The sequence below is a fragment of the Colletotrichum karsti genome (assembly GCF_011947395.1).
Source record: "Colletotrichum karsti strain CkLH20 chromosome Unknown Scaffold28, whole genome shotgun sequence".
NCBI classification, from domain to species: Eukaryota; Fungi; Ascomycota; class Sordariomycetes; order Glomerellales; family Glomerellaceae; genus Colletotrichum; species Colletotrichum karsti.
The window spans coordinates 282,578-299,967 of NW_024065928.1; the positions used below are offsets into that span (position 1 = coordinate 282,578).

At 52.7% G+C, this 17,390-nt stretch overlaps 2 protein-coding genes across 2 annotated transcripts; one reads left to right on the forward strand and one right to left on the reverse strand.

The window, feature by feature from the left end:
- Nucleotides 1–3,417: 3,417 nt before the first annotated feature.
- Nucleotides 3,418–4,770, forward strand: CkaCkLH20_08424 (uncharacterized protein; the record flags this gene model as incomplete). The annotated part of the gene is made up of 2 exons (XM_038891139.1): nucleotides 3,418–3,996; nucleotides 4,105–4,770. The coding sequence occupies 2 exons, from the start codon at nucleotides 3,418–3,420 to the stop codon at nucleotides 4,768–4,770; spliced, it is 1,245 nt and encodes a 414-aa protein (XP_038743513.1).
- A 1,376-nt stretch (nucleotides 4,771–6,146) lies between these two features.
- Nucleotides 6,147–14,096, reverse strand: CkaCkLH20_08425 (ubiquitin carboxyl-terminal hydrolase; the record flags this gene model as incomplete). The annotated part of the gene is made up of 7 exons (XM_038891140.1): nucleotides 6,147–6,256; nucleotides 6,312–8,422; nucleotides 8,479–8,530; nucleotides 8,581–10,339; nucleotides 10,388–13,106; nucleotides 13,160–13,319; nucleotides 13,373–14,096. 7 exons carry the CDS (start codon nucleotides 14,094–14,096, stop codon nucleotides 6,147–6,149), a joined length of 7,635 nt encoding a protein of 2,544 aa, XP_038743514.1.
- Nucleotides 14,097–17,390: the final 3,294 nt, after the last annotated feature.

Below are 17,390 nucleotides of genomic sequence, written 5' to 3' on the forward strand. Positions count from 1 at the left end.
TACCTACAGACAGTCAGGACCCGCTTGTGTGTATCTCTTTCGAGAAGAGCTGCGCAAGATACGGACGACGACGACCACGACTACGACGACAACTTTCGGATGGTGATCCACACCCTGGGCAGATACCATGCAGCTTTTTGAATGCCGGGGTAAGGGTCCTAAGGGGGAAGCCGGGGGACCAAGGGAAATAAAAGTGGGATAAAAAAAGGTTTCCTGGGCGTCGTGGCGTGGCGTAGGTGATCTGACAAGAACGTTGTGTATTTGACGAGTGAGGCTGGGCTGGGCGCCAAAAAAGATGAAACCCGTCTCTTCTAGATGACCTTATCGAGAGTAGGGGAAGGGGGGCGTGTGCGAGCCGTTGTAAGTCCACGTTGAGCGCAAGGAACAAAAAAAAAATAGGAGAGTGGGATTATTTTCGTTTCATGATCTTCTATGATCCCCCCCCCTTCTTCGCTTCTGTTCGTTCGCCTCTTTCGAGAGAGAGCAACTGGTGACGAGGCCACCGAGGCAAAATGCCGTGTCGCATGGTTGACGGGCCAAGGAAAGTGGGAGGGTGGGAAGGAAAGAGGAGCCGATTTCGCGCCGTGATGTGATGGTGCGGCCCCCTCCCCCGCCTGTCATCTATCTCAGCCCGTCATCAAACGACACGGCGGACGTCTTCTACCCTGACCCGGTCCGTCTTTAGCAACGGCGATAATCCCTTTCAAAGGATAGGCGGTAAGGAAAGGTAGCTAAGCTTGAAGGTAGAGAGCCATTGCTGATGGGCTGGCTACGGTACCTCCTACTAATTTGAGAGCAGAACGATGAACTACTGCACTTCCATCACATCACGCACATGGAAAAGACCTAAAAATGAAGTCGGGAATGGAGGCTCCCCCTCTTTCTTAGGGTGATTCCCCTCATCAGCAATTAATTATGACATCTACCCAAAAAGCCAGTCCGTCCAATCGTAGAATTTCACCGGCTCCTTTCACCGCAGTAGCGTCACCTAACCCTTCATCTCCCGTGCCCTTCGGCGGCTACGGTGCTATTTTCAGCGTCTCCCCGCGCCGTTGAGGGCGCGCCTCATTGGACGCAGGGGTCGGATCTACGCAGCGTACAGATCGACGTGTGCGTGCCGGGCAGGGATTCCTGCATGACCGGGCCCGCCGTTCTCGCCAGTGTCAAAAATAGATTGCCCGCTGCGCTGCGTGATGGGCGATGGCAGCTTTCACAGGCACAGGCAGGAGGGGCCCAGATGCTACAGTGGTCCGCGCTCGGCGCTCGAAGCGGCAGAAGGAAGGGATGGCAGGTGGACGAGTCGTTAAGCGATGCTTTTCAGCACCATTGATTCAGAAACTTCCAACTTTTGGGGACACCCGAACGACATAGAAACCAAGAATTCTTCTAGAATAAGGGCCTGGATCCTCACGTACATGTTTACGAACTGCTTCAAAACGTTCAGCCCATCGAATCGAGACCCAGAAAAAGAAGTTCCAGAGACATTTCATTCCAACCGAACCCAGGGCAGTTGAGGCTGAGCGCCAATTTACTCGAGTTCCGTTGTCACAGACGGAAAAATAACCTACTCCGCCAACAAGAAGTGCAATTTACCCCAGGATACTTCCCGCTTCGCTTGGCGTTGTCCCGTCTCGAGATGCCCTCGAGATAAATTGCTCTCCCGCGTGGTCGTGGGGAGATTAGCCGTAGCGACTCTTCACCGTGATCGCGATCGTTACAGAGCTCAAGACGACGGAAACCGGCCAAGACTTGGCGACGACTCGGTAGCTCGAGACCAGCATCATACTTAAGGGCAGCAGATTAATGATAGCTCGCCCCCGCTTAGTAACGAGAACATACTTTTGAAAGAGTAACAGAAGCCACAACTCCTCACCTTGGCTTTCTCTTGCCACCATCACGATTCCCCTCGCAAACCACCAACATCGATCTCGTCCTCGTCCTCGTCGTCGCATCATCCCCCTCACCATGCTCTTGGCACCAAAAACCTGCCAAGAAGGCCCCCAAAAAACCATCAATCACCCCATACCATCGCCAACCGACCCCGATCTCGAACATTTTCGTCCCAACTGCCCCTGTGCTGCCACTCCAACATCATTTCCACAACGTCCCAGCAGCGTGGTTGCCGCAACGCCACCCGCCCAAAGTCTGAAACACCAGACGCACGTCACCAGATGAGCTGGGCTGAGCCTCACACCACCGCCCGGCTCCCACACGAAACCGTCAAACTACGCCAAAACCTGCTTTTTGTTCCTTTCTGTTGAGCGGCCTGCAGCTGTCATTCCCGTTGTTTTCCTGTCAAAAAAGCAAATGTAGAGTAAGGTAGGCACACATACACACACTCGTGCTTTGACGTTGTGTATGCATAGTCCTACCCGCTGTCAACCTTCGTCAGCTTCCGGATCTTCGGATCTTCAAAACGTCTTTGTCCAAACGATCACCCTCCCCTGCCCTCCTTTACCCCCCTTCACGAACTTCGAACGTTCGAACAACTCTGTTTCGCCCAGCCAAACGTCCTGCCAAGCAAACACCCCGCCATTTCGGTATGCATCGTGAAAGCGGCAGATGATCCTGAGAAACCACATCATGAGAGCAACGATACGGCAAATCATCACTCGGCAGATTCTCACTCGATATTGATTGCTAATCCTTTTAGTGACGGTAACATAGCCCCTCTCTGACGAAATCGGCGTTTCGACATCGATATCCCGGCCGGTACGGGTATCTTGAAACGGAACCGGACGGGCTCACGTCGGACCTTCATCGCCCGATGAGGCTGAAAGTACTGCGAAAAATAAGCGCCTTTGGCGATGTATACAACTTGAAATTTTCTAACATTCTCCCCCGAGGCAAAGAGTTGAAATCCATACGTGAGAGGTAAGGATAGCGGGTGCCAGCCTACCAAATCTTGGTGTGACGGCACGTATATGGATGAGGTGAGCATTGGAATGCCTTTCCTGATGCAGAATCACCAATCTCTCACCATTTCTCTATTGCCCTTTCCACTTCATGGTATAAGGGTCAGATTTGGTGATCTATTCTGTCCTACACGTCTGACGTGTTCATGAATAGTGACGTTGTAGTAGCGTAGAAGGATCATCAGAGCACGAGCGGGTGTACTTACTATTTTATCTTGTTGCTGAAGAATAGGAACCACAAGGTAGATATGTAGTCAGGACCTGCCGATCAAGTTTTCGACCGGTCAATAAGGTAGTTCGTCAAGATAATCCAAACTGGGAAAGAGCTTTCTCCGATCCCACGACTGCACATCTTATTAGGTATACTAGGTACGGAAACCTTGTATCGAGAAACCGCCATAAAGCTCATTCAGAGCCGGGCACCAGTTCATCTTCATACTAGGTACGGAAAGACGCACTCGACGCACTATGACAACTCGCCCTTGAAATCAAAACCACTCCAATGATTAACAACAAACCTGCATCACCCACGCCCGCGACCACCATCCGGCGAACAGTCCCCTGGAACACAGAGGACCTCATCCATCTAACCCTCCAAGATCTACGCCAGAAGCACCGCCTCATCAAAATTGAAGTCAGCTGCCTCAAGCACCTCCTCAATGAGCCTTCTGACGACACCCCAGAATCGCCTTGGCATAAACACGGGGCTCTAGCGGGCTGGCGCGGCGAGATCGCGCCCATTCAAGGCCACGCCGTAGCACGGCGAGAAGTCAGGGACGGATGCCACGATGACATCGAGAGTATCGACGACTGGTACCGCAACGGCCACGCCGATAGGTTTCTGATAAAACGCCTGGCATGTCAACAGATCGAAGAAATCGCCAGGAGACAGGCGGGCTCGCCGCCTGATACCGAAAACACCAGACGTCAGGAATGGGAACTACGTCAACTCTTCGATTTATCTCTTGGAGGCATCAAGAACACTATCAGCGCATGCGGCGACGAGATCTCGCAAAAGCATAAAAGAATGCAACGGCAGATGGTCAAGAGATACTGCCCGAACCACAGATTCAAGGACCAGGTTTGAGACCCCGTCATCGGCGACTGGACCCACGAACTCTGTAGCACGGTAGCCCATCTGTACCCATGGCGCTTCGCGTCTTGCATGGATGGCGTGTTCGCAGTCGAGTCTTCCACGGAGTTGTATACCCCGTTCAACGGACTGTTTCTGGATAACTACATCAGGAAGGGGATCGAGGAGGGCATCATCGCCATCGTCCCCGACGTGGGCCTGGAGCCTGGATCCTCTGAGGAGGAACAGAAAACATACAACAAAAACCTCAACGAGTGGAAAGCCCGGAGTGATCAGGATTACAAGATCATAGTCACCGACCCCGACCACCCATCCGCCGTGACCATTAAGTCATTCAGCTTGCGCCACCCCGAGTTCGAGCGACTTACTGACTTCGACGGCCGCAAGCTGATGTTCCAGACCGACTTCCGTCCGAGACGTCGGTATCTCTGGTGGATGTTTCTGTCCTCCGTCGCTGTTGCGTCGTGGCGGCGGCGAGACAGAAATGGAAGTGGCAACATAATTGACGACCGAATCCGCAAGGCCTTCGCATACTGGGGCAGTCCGGGAGTAGGACAAGTCAACCCCGACGTGATGAGGTCTTTCGTGCGTGCGATTGGAGGTGGCGCGGAGAGATGTCTCAACCGCTGCAAGCATCGCCTGGGAGACCATCATGATCTCGGTGTCTCGGTCGTCGCCTTCGACCGCCAGTATCCCGTCATCAACGAGAACTACGAACCTCACGTCTATTATTCGGACGATGATGACGACATGTTCGCATAAAGATGGACGGACGCCTTTCTGCTTGCTACACTTAAACCAGATCAGATACCCCATAGACATAGACGAACAGAACTGACCACAAGACATTCCGAAAAAGTTGCCCGATTTGGTATGTGATGCACACTGCGATTAGCCACCGTCCGAACCTCTCAAACGTCCCTTCCATCATCGCCCCCGGTCGGTCCTACACCCCGGCCCCGCCTCGGACGGCGACCGACATCCCAAAAGCCGCATCATCCGACATCCCACTCACCCAGACAAACCGCTTTACCTTGCATACGAAAAACCTGGATCTAAACCCGGAAAAATCCCAACGACATCCCCTCCGCAAGCGCGGAATCGTGAGAACTGAATTGACCAATCCCCATACACACAGGAAAAATCCCTGCCCAGATCTACCTCGCCCATGATCCACGGGCGACGGGAAACAAAAGAATCCATGTGTTTAAAAACAGAAACAAGCTCCATCCATCCCACGTGGGAAAGCGAATTACAATAGTCATCCATCTTCTTCCATGTGTAAACTTGCCCCTCCCTCATCCAAGCCAACCACCGGCCTCTGCCCCCCCCTGCAATGACCGTGAACCAATGGTATGTCCCCCGCGACCTCCGAACTCATGTACCGATGGCACGGCGGCTAGAGACTCCGCTAACACGATGACCACGACCAGCTTTGCCCCCCAAATCACCTCAACCACGCAAAAACACTCACGAAGGTTGATGTCTAATCTTGGAAACCCCCCTGTCGCCATCTCAAGATCATCAGTGCCTGCCACTCGGAGCACAGTAACGATGATAAATCGTGCCGATTCGTGTCCAAAGATATTGTGTGGTTCTTATTTCTCTCGCTAAACCTCGTTTAAGGTCACCGCTAGCTACCCTGGTGTCGACTCTATTCCGCTGCCATGATTCCGTTGCTATGATGCCACCTCAAGAGCATTGACATCCAACAGAGGCAGCCTGCTTGCTGCTTAGGGCGAATCATCTCCATTTGAGGTCCTCGAGATTTGGGCTGATCATATCGCCCGTCAGACGTCGTAAAACCGTCGCTCTTTCCTGAACCCTTAACTCCAGCACGCCTTAAAAATGCAAGAAACCTTCCCGTCCCTGTGTAGCGCTTCATGTCGCTGATCCCCATGTCTGTCCCAAATGACACTCGTCTCCATGACGCCTTGCGTGGTTGGACTGTTTCCTAGCATGCCGCACAATGGAAGTTCTGAAAGTAAGGTCGTGGTCATTCAAGTCATCAGAGGTGTTGTTCCATTCATTGACAAACGCCATCTGGCAAATCACCGACCGCCTGCATGCTGATGTCTGCTAGGCTCTCTAGCTGTCCTGATGAATTCTCCCAATCTGGGCCGGCGTCAAGTCAGCCCTCACGGTTCTGAGTCGAGGGTTTCCGTGTCACTGAAGTAGCCTGGGGACATACCGGAGGCATCATCCTCCAATTCCTCTACTGCGACGCGGCGGAGTGGCTCCATGATGTCTAGAGGCGTTCGTTAGCTTCTCGGTCCGATCGATAGATGATCTGGAATGCTTACCCTGGAAGAGCTCTTGGAATTCCAAGTGCGTAAAGACCCGGTTCCTATCTCCTTCCACATCGAGCTGGAAGTAAGGCTCGCACTCTAGAATAATGTTTTGCAGGCTCTCCGTATGCTGCTTGACCACTTGAGTCCTTCGCTGCAGGAAGTTGTCTCTGAGGTACCACAAACAATTCACAGCGAGCTGCCGAGCTGACCTGTTCACGGCCATCGCAAACTTGTCCTCGTGGTTCTCAGGGGGGTATTTGGATAGCCACGCCAACAGGAAATCTTGCGTCTCTCGTCGCACATCGGCCTCATAGTAGCCTAGCAAGCCGGGCGCCCAAATTGGCGCTTGCTCGATGTACAGTGAGATTCTAGCATCTCGTTCGTCCTCGCCGCCGCCGTTTTCCAGACTCTGGTAGGCAGTCTTGAAGAAATGCAGAAAAGCACCACCCTCGGCGTTTTGCAGGGTCCCGCACTGATCGGCAACATGGCGGAAGAGTGCCTCAATGTGAGATTTCGACCTGCTTTGGCTGGAAAACAGCATGGCCGCCGCGATGTACGGCGCTACCGGGTGGCCCACTATTTGACCACTGATCATGCCACGAATGGCCAAAAAGACCTTCATCTCCATGTCGGAATTCAAGGCCATTACTCTTCTAATGATGGAACCCGTAGACAGAGAATCTTGGTTGAGCTCGGTCAGCTTCTTGATGAAGGTGCTGCCAGCCCCCCTTTGCCACTCGTGAACGAGGATGTTGACTTCACTGGACGTCCACGGTAGTTTCTGAGGATGCTGCTCAATGTAAGTCTCCAGTCGCATCTCGGGGTTATCCACGATGGTGTTCGCATCTAGGACATCCTCCAAGCATCCAATGAAGTGGTCAATGAGCTGAATGATCATTTCGTACTGCGTGGCACGGGTGTTATTCGCGCGACGTATGACGTTCGAAAGCATACGGACGTAGTGAGGTGCCATGTCCATGTTTGTATCGGCGAAGATGATGCGCAAAATCCTCACAAACCAATCTTCCGACAGAAGCAAGGATGTTTCCAATAGGCCAAGCTTAGCGAAGGATAGGATCGTTTGAAAGACTTCTGGCCAAGACCGAATGTTGGCGTGGAAGTTGTTCCACAGCGTATCGAACAACTGCGCGACTTGAACCACGATGGGTTCTTCAGCCTCGTCCGGTTGGGAGAGACTCCAGAGCTTGGGGTTTGAGTTCTTCAACTGTCGAAGAGCCGTCATGAACATGCAACCGATGGCAAATCGAACGCTGGCGTCCGGATTTCTCTGGAGGAGTTGTCTGAATGCTTCAGGACGCTCCTGGAAGTATTCAAAGAAGCTCAGAGAGCAGTCGACGCAGCCGAGGCAGGCACGCTCAATGTGACCGCGGAACAGCTCAAAGTAGGGGAGATCCTTGGTTCGAGAGGCAACTTGATCCAGATGGCCTAGCAACATATGCATGGCACGTCGCTCCAACTTATGACTCGGCGAACAGCTCCCGCTATTCCGCATCCTAGTGTGCTGGAATAGCTTGAGAATGAATTTCGAGTGGCTCGGGTCGTAAAGACAGTGCCGTCGTAGGAGTATGGTGTTTTCTCCCAAGATATGGTCGGCAATGTCGTAAGGGACATCAACCTTCAGCGGCGTTGACAGAGAAAGACTCTGCAACTTTTCCTGCTCGGCTCTCAAGACTGAAGATCGCTGATAGAACAGCATGTATGCACTGTAAGTCTTGTCGTAGGTGATGCCGTTGTCGAAAGGCCCGTCTGCGCCGCCAAAAGTCGACTTCTCCAAATCTGCCGGGTTCCACGGAGAAACCATGTCATCGTTGAACTCAAACCAGGCCTCGGAAGACGAGGAAGTAGGTCGCTCCCTGATGTAGGAGTAGTAATGACCAGATTCGGCAGTGCCTGCATGAACAAGAACGCCAACAAGCTCGAAGATATCTTCCTCGCCGGATTCGGAAGGGGACCCGAGATGATCTATCGTGTAGGGTCGCATGTCGATCTTGGTGGGAAAAGAGAAGTAGTCGTTGATTTTGCTACGCATCAAAGTGCGAAGATTGAAGTCAAATCTCTTCAGATGAAAAATCAGGTTGTCGGGGATGTCCTTCAAACACGCCCTGAGGAGGTGGTTAGCTGCACGTTGGCAAGACATAGCAAAAGAAACTGAACGAACCTCTTGACTGCGTCGACGTGACGGTCACAGCTCGAGCATTTGTACTTGTTATCTGCAATTGGTTAGCAAGGTTTGCACCGTCACGAATGTAGCAAAACTTACCCCCTTCCATGATCTCGCCGTCTACATAAGCCTGAAGACTGTCTTGCAGTGTCAATTTTCCCTTGATATCGCACTGAATGGCCGAGAACGGCTCAAGACGTTCAGAGATATGCTCGCACTCCTTGGACGCGACCTGCTGCACCAGTTGACCCCCGTAAAAGGACCTCAAAGCTTGTCTCTCCTCTTCTGTCGAAAGCTGTCCCTCCCAGCGGTCGAAGAGCAGGTTGTAGAATTCGTCCACATCCATCTGATTGTGAATGTCGATGGGTGAGTCGTCATAGGTCTTGATGCAGCCGACGAGTAGGCTGGGATCAATGAACTTGCGGGTGCTCTCCTGCAAAAACGAGAATAGCTTTTGAGTCTCTCTGACCAGGTTGTGAGACTGCAACTGATCTGTCGTGGCGTTGATCATAAACTGACGGAAGCCGGTGTTCATGAACAGTTGAGTAAGAAGCGAGTTCAGATAGCATGTGTTGGAAAGGTTTCGGAGCCCTGAATAACCACATGGAGCTCTCACTGCAGACATACGATCGAATTGCGGCTGAAGTTCGTAGAGGTAAGGGTCGGTATCGTACTCATCATGAGGGACCAGACTGTCCAAGTCGCCAAGTATCACGGACAACTCCCGCGGTGACCTCGTGACCAGACCGAAGATGACCTCCGTCAGGACCGATCTAGTCTGGGTTGACAAGATGCACGATCGACTTTGGGTGCTCTGCGGCCGTGGGGCCGGGAATAGATGTCTCCAGAAAAGCTTCCTGCCGAAGTTATCCGGTAGCTCTTGTCTCACATTGACGCCCATCTCGTCTCTGAGGCAACTGTAGAGCAGATTGGTCAAGCCTTTGGCTACAACGTCCTCCGGGCCAAACTGTCCGAGTTTTTCGGCCGATTCATGTTCTAGCAGAAGTTCGCCGCAGATTTGTGCCAATTCAGGAACGTCCACTGCAGCCGGGTTGTTGCGAACCAACTCGGCCAGCAGCAAGTGGGAAAGTGCAAAGACTTGCTGGCATTGCTTGGGCAACTCTGCCGCCGTGGGGAGGAGTCGGTTGAGAACCGACCAGAGAAATTCACAGAACAACCGAGTTGTCGCGGTTGGCTCTTCAGGTGAGATAATTCTCTCTTCGATTAACTTTGCGACGTTGGCACGAATTGCATCCGAGGTTTCTTGCAATAGAAGAATGCTCAGCAGTTCCTCGAGGCCCGGCAAACATTGGAAGGCCGCCCAAAAAGTTGGGTCGATAGCGACACTCTTGAGAATTGCCGTGAACGTGGACGCGACGAGGGAGACGAAGGCATCAGAACGCCGCTCAGTGACAGCCGACTTCAAAATGTCGACGAGACGGTCAGCCGGTGCTACAACGACAGTCTTTGGTTTGACCGCGGATCCCAAGACAACAGGTTCTCTGAATGTCAGCGTGTAAGCATTCATCAAGCTGAACGTCAGGCGGCTTTTCAGCATCTCTGATGCACAGCTTTCAATGAGCTCGGGATCGGAGATGGCTGAAACGACCAATCTTCGCACCCTTACTAGAGCCTCGAGATATGCGTCCACTGCAGCATCGTCCCTGGTGGCTGGCGTAGATGAGGCCTCCTTCAGCCGGCGACCAGCAGAATCCATGTATTCTCTCATGGCATACAGGGCATAGAGACATTTGAACGGCTGTCCCAGCGGGAAAATCTGCCGGTATGATGTGTCGGGAGAGTCAAAGGCCGCCAACATGTGCGCATCCGCGGGCAGCTTGATGAGAAAGGCATGGATCTATGGTAACGTCAGCATCAGAATCGCGATAGTTGGCGATGAACGTACCTCTCTGGCAAGACCTTCTTGGAGGCTCAGGTAATTCCATAACTGTTCGAAGTGACCCAGAATCTCAATCTCGAGGAGTGACGCGCCTGGTTTAATCCTAGTAGCCGCGGCCGTGCCGTTGTCTTCCCGCTTGACCAAAATCAATCCGTCGTGAATCTCGAGGTCCTCCAAAGAACGGCAGACTTCGCTCTCTTTGGGTGCGAAAGGATGGCCTCGGTAGTAGATCCTGTAGTTATCGAAGCCAGTGGCTTGCCTGATACTCGCTAACAGAGAAGCCGCCGTATTCTGACGACCAACTTCGAGGGGCATGATGTCGGTCTGCCTGTCGCCATCGAATGACTGATACTTGAGCCCAGCCGGTTCTCCCTCTGCCACGCCCGGCGAACCAGGAGTCAGGGCACGAAGGTCTGGTGCAGAGAAATGGGCCTTGGCTTGATGCGCCTTCAAGAAATGTCGAAGAACCGCAAGCGAGCGCGTAAATATGCGCTCTTGCTCCCTTGTTTGCTCCTCTGTTTCAACGACGGCCATCTGTTCGCCGTTTTCAACGTGACCACCATCATTGGTAGACTCCAAATGCTTCGCGGCATCTTCCATCTGCTTCAAACAGCGATTCACCAGTCCGAGATGGACTTGGCAAGCTCTGTGATGCGGGTATGCCAAAATAGACTTGCTGTCTATGTAAATATCGCTTACGAGCGTCTGAATCGCCGCTTCCACAAGTGCCAAGTTGTCTGCGTCGAGAATCATGCGCCATAGCTGCTGTACACCGCTTCGTGAGAGGCTCTCATCATCGTCCAGTATTATGTCGTTGATGTCGTTGACGCGAGGGAGAACGGCCTTTTTGACAAATTGCAGCGTACCGTCGCAGAAACAGTCCCGCGGTACAGTGGGCAGATACTCCGTGAAACACACCGAAAAGAACGGGTTGCCGAGTGGGTTGCTGAGCGGGTGCGGGTTATTGGAGATATTATTGACAATGTACCATCCGGCACTGCGGTCTTCTTGACAAGCGGCGCCGTGTGCAACAAGCATATCCCAAAGCCGTGGGCCAAGTTCCGAGGTGACGGTAGTGGGCTCGTGCATCAGGATGACACTGATGAGATCCCTGCGCGGCCGATTGACCTGTTCGCATAGAACCATTGGGACACCCGCCCGTCTTGCCTGCTGGATCGCATGCTCAAACTCGTCAATGAGCAAGGACGTCAGGTTGTGTTCTGTGGCGAGCACTCGCACCTCGTTGACGACGGCAGGCTGCGAGGCCATCAGAAGGCACCAGAGTGTGCCAAGTGTCGTGGGCGTTTTGGCAGAAATATCTCGGATGCAATCGGCGTACAGCTCTCTTCTGATCTCAGGGTCAAGTCCCTCCCGAGCCAACTCCCTGAACCTATTTATGGCGAACTGATGCACTTCGGGGTACGCGATATGAGTGTCCGAGTTGTACACTGACGACTCTCGGAGAAGCCGAATGCAAAGGCTTAATGGGAGAAGACTTGGGCTCTCCCCACTGAGCTGAATTTTGGTGGCGAGACTATTCAGCGTTGAGGTGCAAAGGTTTCGTACTGCTACCGTGAAGGATTCAAGGGGCAGGCCATGCATCTTCTGACATAGGTACAGCAGTTCCTCCTTGGAGAAGAGATTGGTGATGGATCCTGTCATGCGTAGCAATGCCTCAGCAATTCGTGGATCTTGCGTCGTTGAGATCGTCTGCCAAAGCAGGTCCGTGTGTTCGTTGCGATAGAAGTGCGTCACCACCAGAAAGCCAACGATGTTGCCGCTCTCGTTGGTGATTTCGGGATGACAGGATGGACCCAGAATATAGTCGACCAACCTGGTTCGGAGAAGGAATTCCGCAATATGGGATAGAAACTTTGCGCATTCCACTTTGTCGTCCTCGTTATCGCTAAATCTCTTATAGAAGCTGATGAGGTCCGAACACATCACTGACGCGGACATAACGCGCAGCTGCATCTGGCTGGACGTGATGAGTTTTGCAAACATGCCAAGCCGCCATTCCATAGATATGGCATCGGCAGTAAATTTGGACGGCAGTTCGGGGAACATCTGTCGGTGCGCCTTGATTCGTTCCATTGCAAGTGGGTGATCGCCCAGCAGCGAAGTCTTGAGAAGTTCGGTCAACGCGAAGATGAGATCCCGAGCAGTTTCGACCGAGAGCTGCGTGACGTTCTTCTCCACAGCCGTCGAAAAGGCCTCTGAAAGCAAGTTGTAGAGAATATGACCATCCGCCAGTTTGGCTTTTGCGATTTCGATTTTCTCGGGTATTTGCCGGGCCCTTGTTACAGCCTTGTTGAGAATGAGTGCCGCAATGTTGCCAATTGGCATAAGCACATCCATCAAGTGCTGATATCTTGATGCGTTGCTCAGATGCAAACGAGTCAGTTTGTTCAGCGCTCTGAGACTGCCCGAGGTTGACTGGAACTGGTCCACCATATCGGATACCTCCCTGGTACGCGCCGGCCACTGCACATCGTCATCTGTCAGTTGTCCATTATAGGCCCGCGACTCTTCTCTTCTAGCGTAGTAGGTGACAGGTTGAATGTAGCGACCAAGTAGAAACTCCGGCTGCCGGGACTCAGCGTCCGGGGATACCTGATATGCCTGAGCAGTCAAGTAGTCAAACTCGACGAAGAGAGAGGCCAATCTGGAGTACGCAGAGAAGAAGTCACTCATGATGAGCTGGCTGTCTCGCGAGGTTGGTGGCCTGCGACGAATGTGAGCTGAGTTTCGTTATTAATTAGTGTTAACAATACCGACTTTTTGTTAGCGAGCACCCATGCAGTCTCTGGGAAAAGGTGCCAAAAGTTGCGATAGGCAACGTGAGATTGGTACGCGGCCTTGGGTCCAACGTTTTGGACGTAGTTGATGTAAGACATCATCCAGCCTCGCAAGGGTTCCACCGCGGATTCTTCTGCTTCTGTTCGAAAAGACGATTAGCTAGATAGATAACGCAGGGTGAGTACCACTTACGGTTTGACGGTAGAAAGTTCATCACTTTGCTGACCGTGTCTAGCAACGTCTCACCAGGCTCGTTGAACGGAAAGTCGGTGGTTGGATCGATAGCTGGATCAAGAGACGAAGGTGCCCTGACGATGCTGATGTCGTCGTCGTCGTACGGAGCATCCTGATCATCGTCTGGAATTGCTACGATTTCGACCTCTGGACTCTGCATGCTCGACGAACTGGACGGCGGGGTATCTGTAATTTCTATCGTAGCCGGAACCATGTCGACCTCGTCCAAGTTCTCAACACTGTTCCTGACTCCATCTAACGGATCGATCGGCCGGTTCGGTAACGACTGCGGAGTCGGTGAGACGGGGGAGGAGGACGAGTCGGGCTGGGCGGCATTGCGCAAGTTAATCGTAACGCGGCTCGAGGGGGGCTCTGTGGGAGGTTCTCGGGCAGTTGACTGCAGGTCCGGCGTTTGCGGGGTGGAGGGGCCGGTATCTATCTTCATGGCGGAGTCTTGGGGATTTAGATCGTCGGCGAGGATGTCTGCAGCTGGAGAACTGGAGTTGGCGAGGCCGGACCTGGTGCTTTCGACGGATCGGCTTCGGGAGCCCCCAGACAAGGAAGTGCGGCGTCGCTTTCTTGAGGCGTCGTCGCCCTCTGTGAAGGGGTTTGGTCTCGTTGAGCTGGGCTCAGAAGAGACCGCGCGTTCTGGAGCTTCCGATGATGCTGTCGGTTGGTCCATCTGGCTGGTGCAAAGAAGAGTTGCAGCGCGGGTCCTGGAGCTCCAGAGACGTCACTCGGGCGCGAGAGACGACTCGGTAGCAGCTGGCCAGAATTAGCATGTGGGTTTTTGACGGTTGATACCTGGCAAGGCTCGGAGCTTGATGGGACGGAGTTCGCGCAGTGTAAGGTCAGGATGGTGGGAAAGAGAACACGGAGAGGAACAAGGCGAGGCTGCGCGCGGCTTGGTGCCTCAGAAAGCGAAGAGGTACACGGGACGGAAAATAAATAAAAAAATGATTGGGGACCAGACGCTAGGATGTCGTGGTGACGATAGCTGAGGTGCAGGCTGAGGTCCAACTAACCAAGCAAGTTGTGTTGAAGGTGGGCTTTTTCGGGGAGGTGCAGGGGTTGCACGTCGTCCTTTTTTTTTGGCCCGCAGCAGTGCTTCAGACGCGGCGCGGGTGTGAATGAATCCACTAGAGCTGGGAGCTTTGGAGGGGGAGGGGGAATGATGCTCAAGCGTTTGGAGACGCCGATGGAGAAGGATGAGGTAATGAGGGACGGGCAAACCGTCAGGCAAGCACGCAAGGTGGGAGACGGGAGGCAAGGTACCTTGCCTTGTGACGAAGTAGGTGGTTTGTGCTTACCTTGGTGGATGGTGCCTGGTGAGGGCAGGTATCCGTGAGAAACCTACGGGCTTCCCTCGAGGTAGGTAGCTTCTCTTATCAGCGCGTGGTAGGATAAGAGACGGGAGTGAGCTAGCCTTACATGTGGGGGGAAAAGAGGCAAGGTGATGATTTCTGGTGGTCGTCTTCAATAGAAATGCTCCATCTCGTTGCCGATGACAAGGCAGGAAACAAAATGAGTAAGGCCGGGTGAGGTAACGAGGTGTGATTGAGGTAATAAGGCAGGCAGATTAGAAGGCGAGGAACCTTTTGGGATGTGCAGCTTGTCCGGGGCAGCTTCTTTTGGCGCGTCGTTGATGCGAGAAGGTTTTGGCGGAGAGACGGCGGGCGGTGGGTGGTGGGAGGTGCGGGGTGACGGTGCAATGTGGCTCAGAAGCACAGTCCGAGAGGCAGTCGCAGCGGTGCGTTGAGGTGGGGAACGCGTAGCTGCCTGTCCAGACCTCTGCAGCTAGGTACCTTAGCAACACTACTACAGGTTCCTGCAGGGAACGAAAAACGACGGGAAAGACTTCGATATTCAGACGAGAGAGTGTCTAAAACCCTGTTACATCTGTCTTGTTTTCTCCAGTCGAATTCTTTCTTGACGAGAGTGCTCTTACCTGCGCTTAGCGATGGGATAAATGCTGGTTGGCTGGAATTGGGAATGAGACAAGCCACCCTCCAAATGATACCGCCACGGCTGGATGACACACCTTACTTCAACTAGCAGCAGGAGCAGCAGCAGGATGAATGCGATGAAAACACAGCGCAAAGAAACAGGTGTTTGTTTCGCCGCTGTGCCTTTGAGGAAAATTTTCTACCCAAAAAGGCGAATCTCTTGTGATGGGGGCCGCCCTTTTTTACCGCCAAATGAAGCGCCTGATGATTGTCTTGCGTCAGGTTTTGAATCATGGAAGGCTTCCAGGTGTAGCCAGGTGGCCGTTAGAGTTGGAAATTAAGGTACTTTATGACGTGCCTTGACTACGATATCGACCTTTTGATTCTTCAGGGACACGGAAAAGTAATTTAAGACAGTCTGCTGAGGCGGCCATTTCTGCCTTGGCTGCATTGGCTACGAGCGAGACGCTTTTTTTTCTTTCTTTTCACTCTCAATTTTCTGAAGTCTGCCTTTTGGTCCGGGCTGTAACAGCTCTGTTTCGGTCACAATTTGGGTCGACGAAGGCCAACCCGGCAGTAGAAAGCTTTTATCAGCATCGGAGATCACTTGGGAATGGACTCATGGAGAGCGTCTTATTTGATGAATCAGTGGGGCCCGGACGTGTCTTCTTTGCCTCAGAGATAAAGCGGTTGAGCGGTAGCCAACAACACCTACCTAGCTGCAAGCTGATCAGCGCTCACCGAAGCTCTGGCTGGACAAGATCATCAGGTCAGATGGACATGTCCTTCATCCGATATGATACGCGTCCCCTACCACCCAACTTTCAAAGCTTCTTCTACGAATGAAACCTCTACTTGAACATGAGGTGCCCGACGAATTTGGCTTCAATTTTTCGAAGCCACTCGACAACGCTATACAACGCCACAACGGTCCTCTTCCAAACTTTCCAGGTTTGCAAACTGTACGCCTGAAGAAAAAAACAAAGAACCCTGTTGTCTTTAACCACAAATGACTCAGAACTTGTCTTCCCACCAGATGCGCATCACTAACGGCGTCTTGTCAATCAATTCAAAGTACCTTATGGATACGAATACCTATCCGCACTCGCCTGACGTAAGGTATGGTAGCACTCGGCCTCTCGGCGACCCTTGCTCCATCCACCGGCCTGTTCCTCCCGCCGTCGTCCGTGCCACCCTCCGAGAGAGCTCATGCGGGGCCCGGTCGGAGCTGTGGCCCTTGTTCCCTGTAGCACCTAAACCCGCACTGCTTCCGAGTTGACGTCAATTGCCGTCTTGACAGCAGCTGTTAAAGACGTGATTTGCTCCAATCGCCAAGGTACGGATGCAAAGCATCAACTCTCGGTTTCTTGGCATAACTTCACGCTGTCACTTGTTTCCTCTAGAGGCTCAAGCTCTTCCCGTTCGTCTCCTTTCTGCCCTGGGACGAGACTGACTCTTGCTCCCGGCGCACTAGGATCTCGCTTATCGGCGTATCGGCCGCTAAGGCCAACTACCTTACTACCTTAGCCTCACGTCAACCGAATTTTTACTTTTATCTTTATTTATTTTTGTTCGAGTGACTGACTCCATCTCACGTTGCTGCCCACCTTGTATGTGAACTGGATTGACAACGCAGCACATCGTCATTTCTAGTGTTGCATTTGCAGCCAACGGAGATCGGCGGCAGGGTTATCGGGAGTTGACGTACAACGTTTGCGAGAAAGCATCGAGCAATAACCCACGGTTTTATTGCCGAATATTGGTTTGCTCAGGTACATGGAAACGAGCCCCTTCACATACTCCAAATTTCCACTCAAAGTCGCGGATCATATCGATTTCAAGTCATTACTCCGTCAAAGACAACAACCTTCAAATCCCGTCCAAGTACTTTGCGACCACACTTGAACCGTAAGCAGGAAGCATCTGTCGATATCCCTTTGACGGATACTTACCGATTCCGAAGAAAGAACATAAACGAATGGTCCCACCCTGAATCCCTTCTCAACTCTCACCGTACATCTCGCAAATTC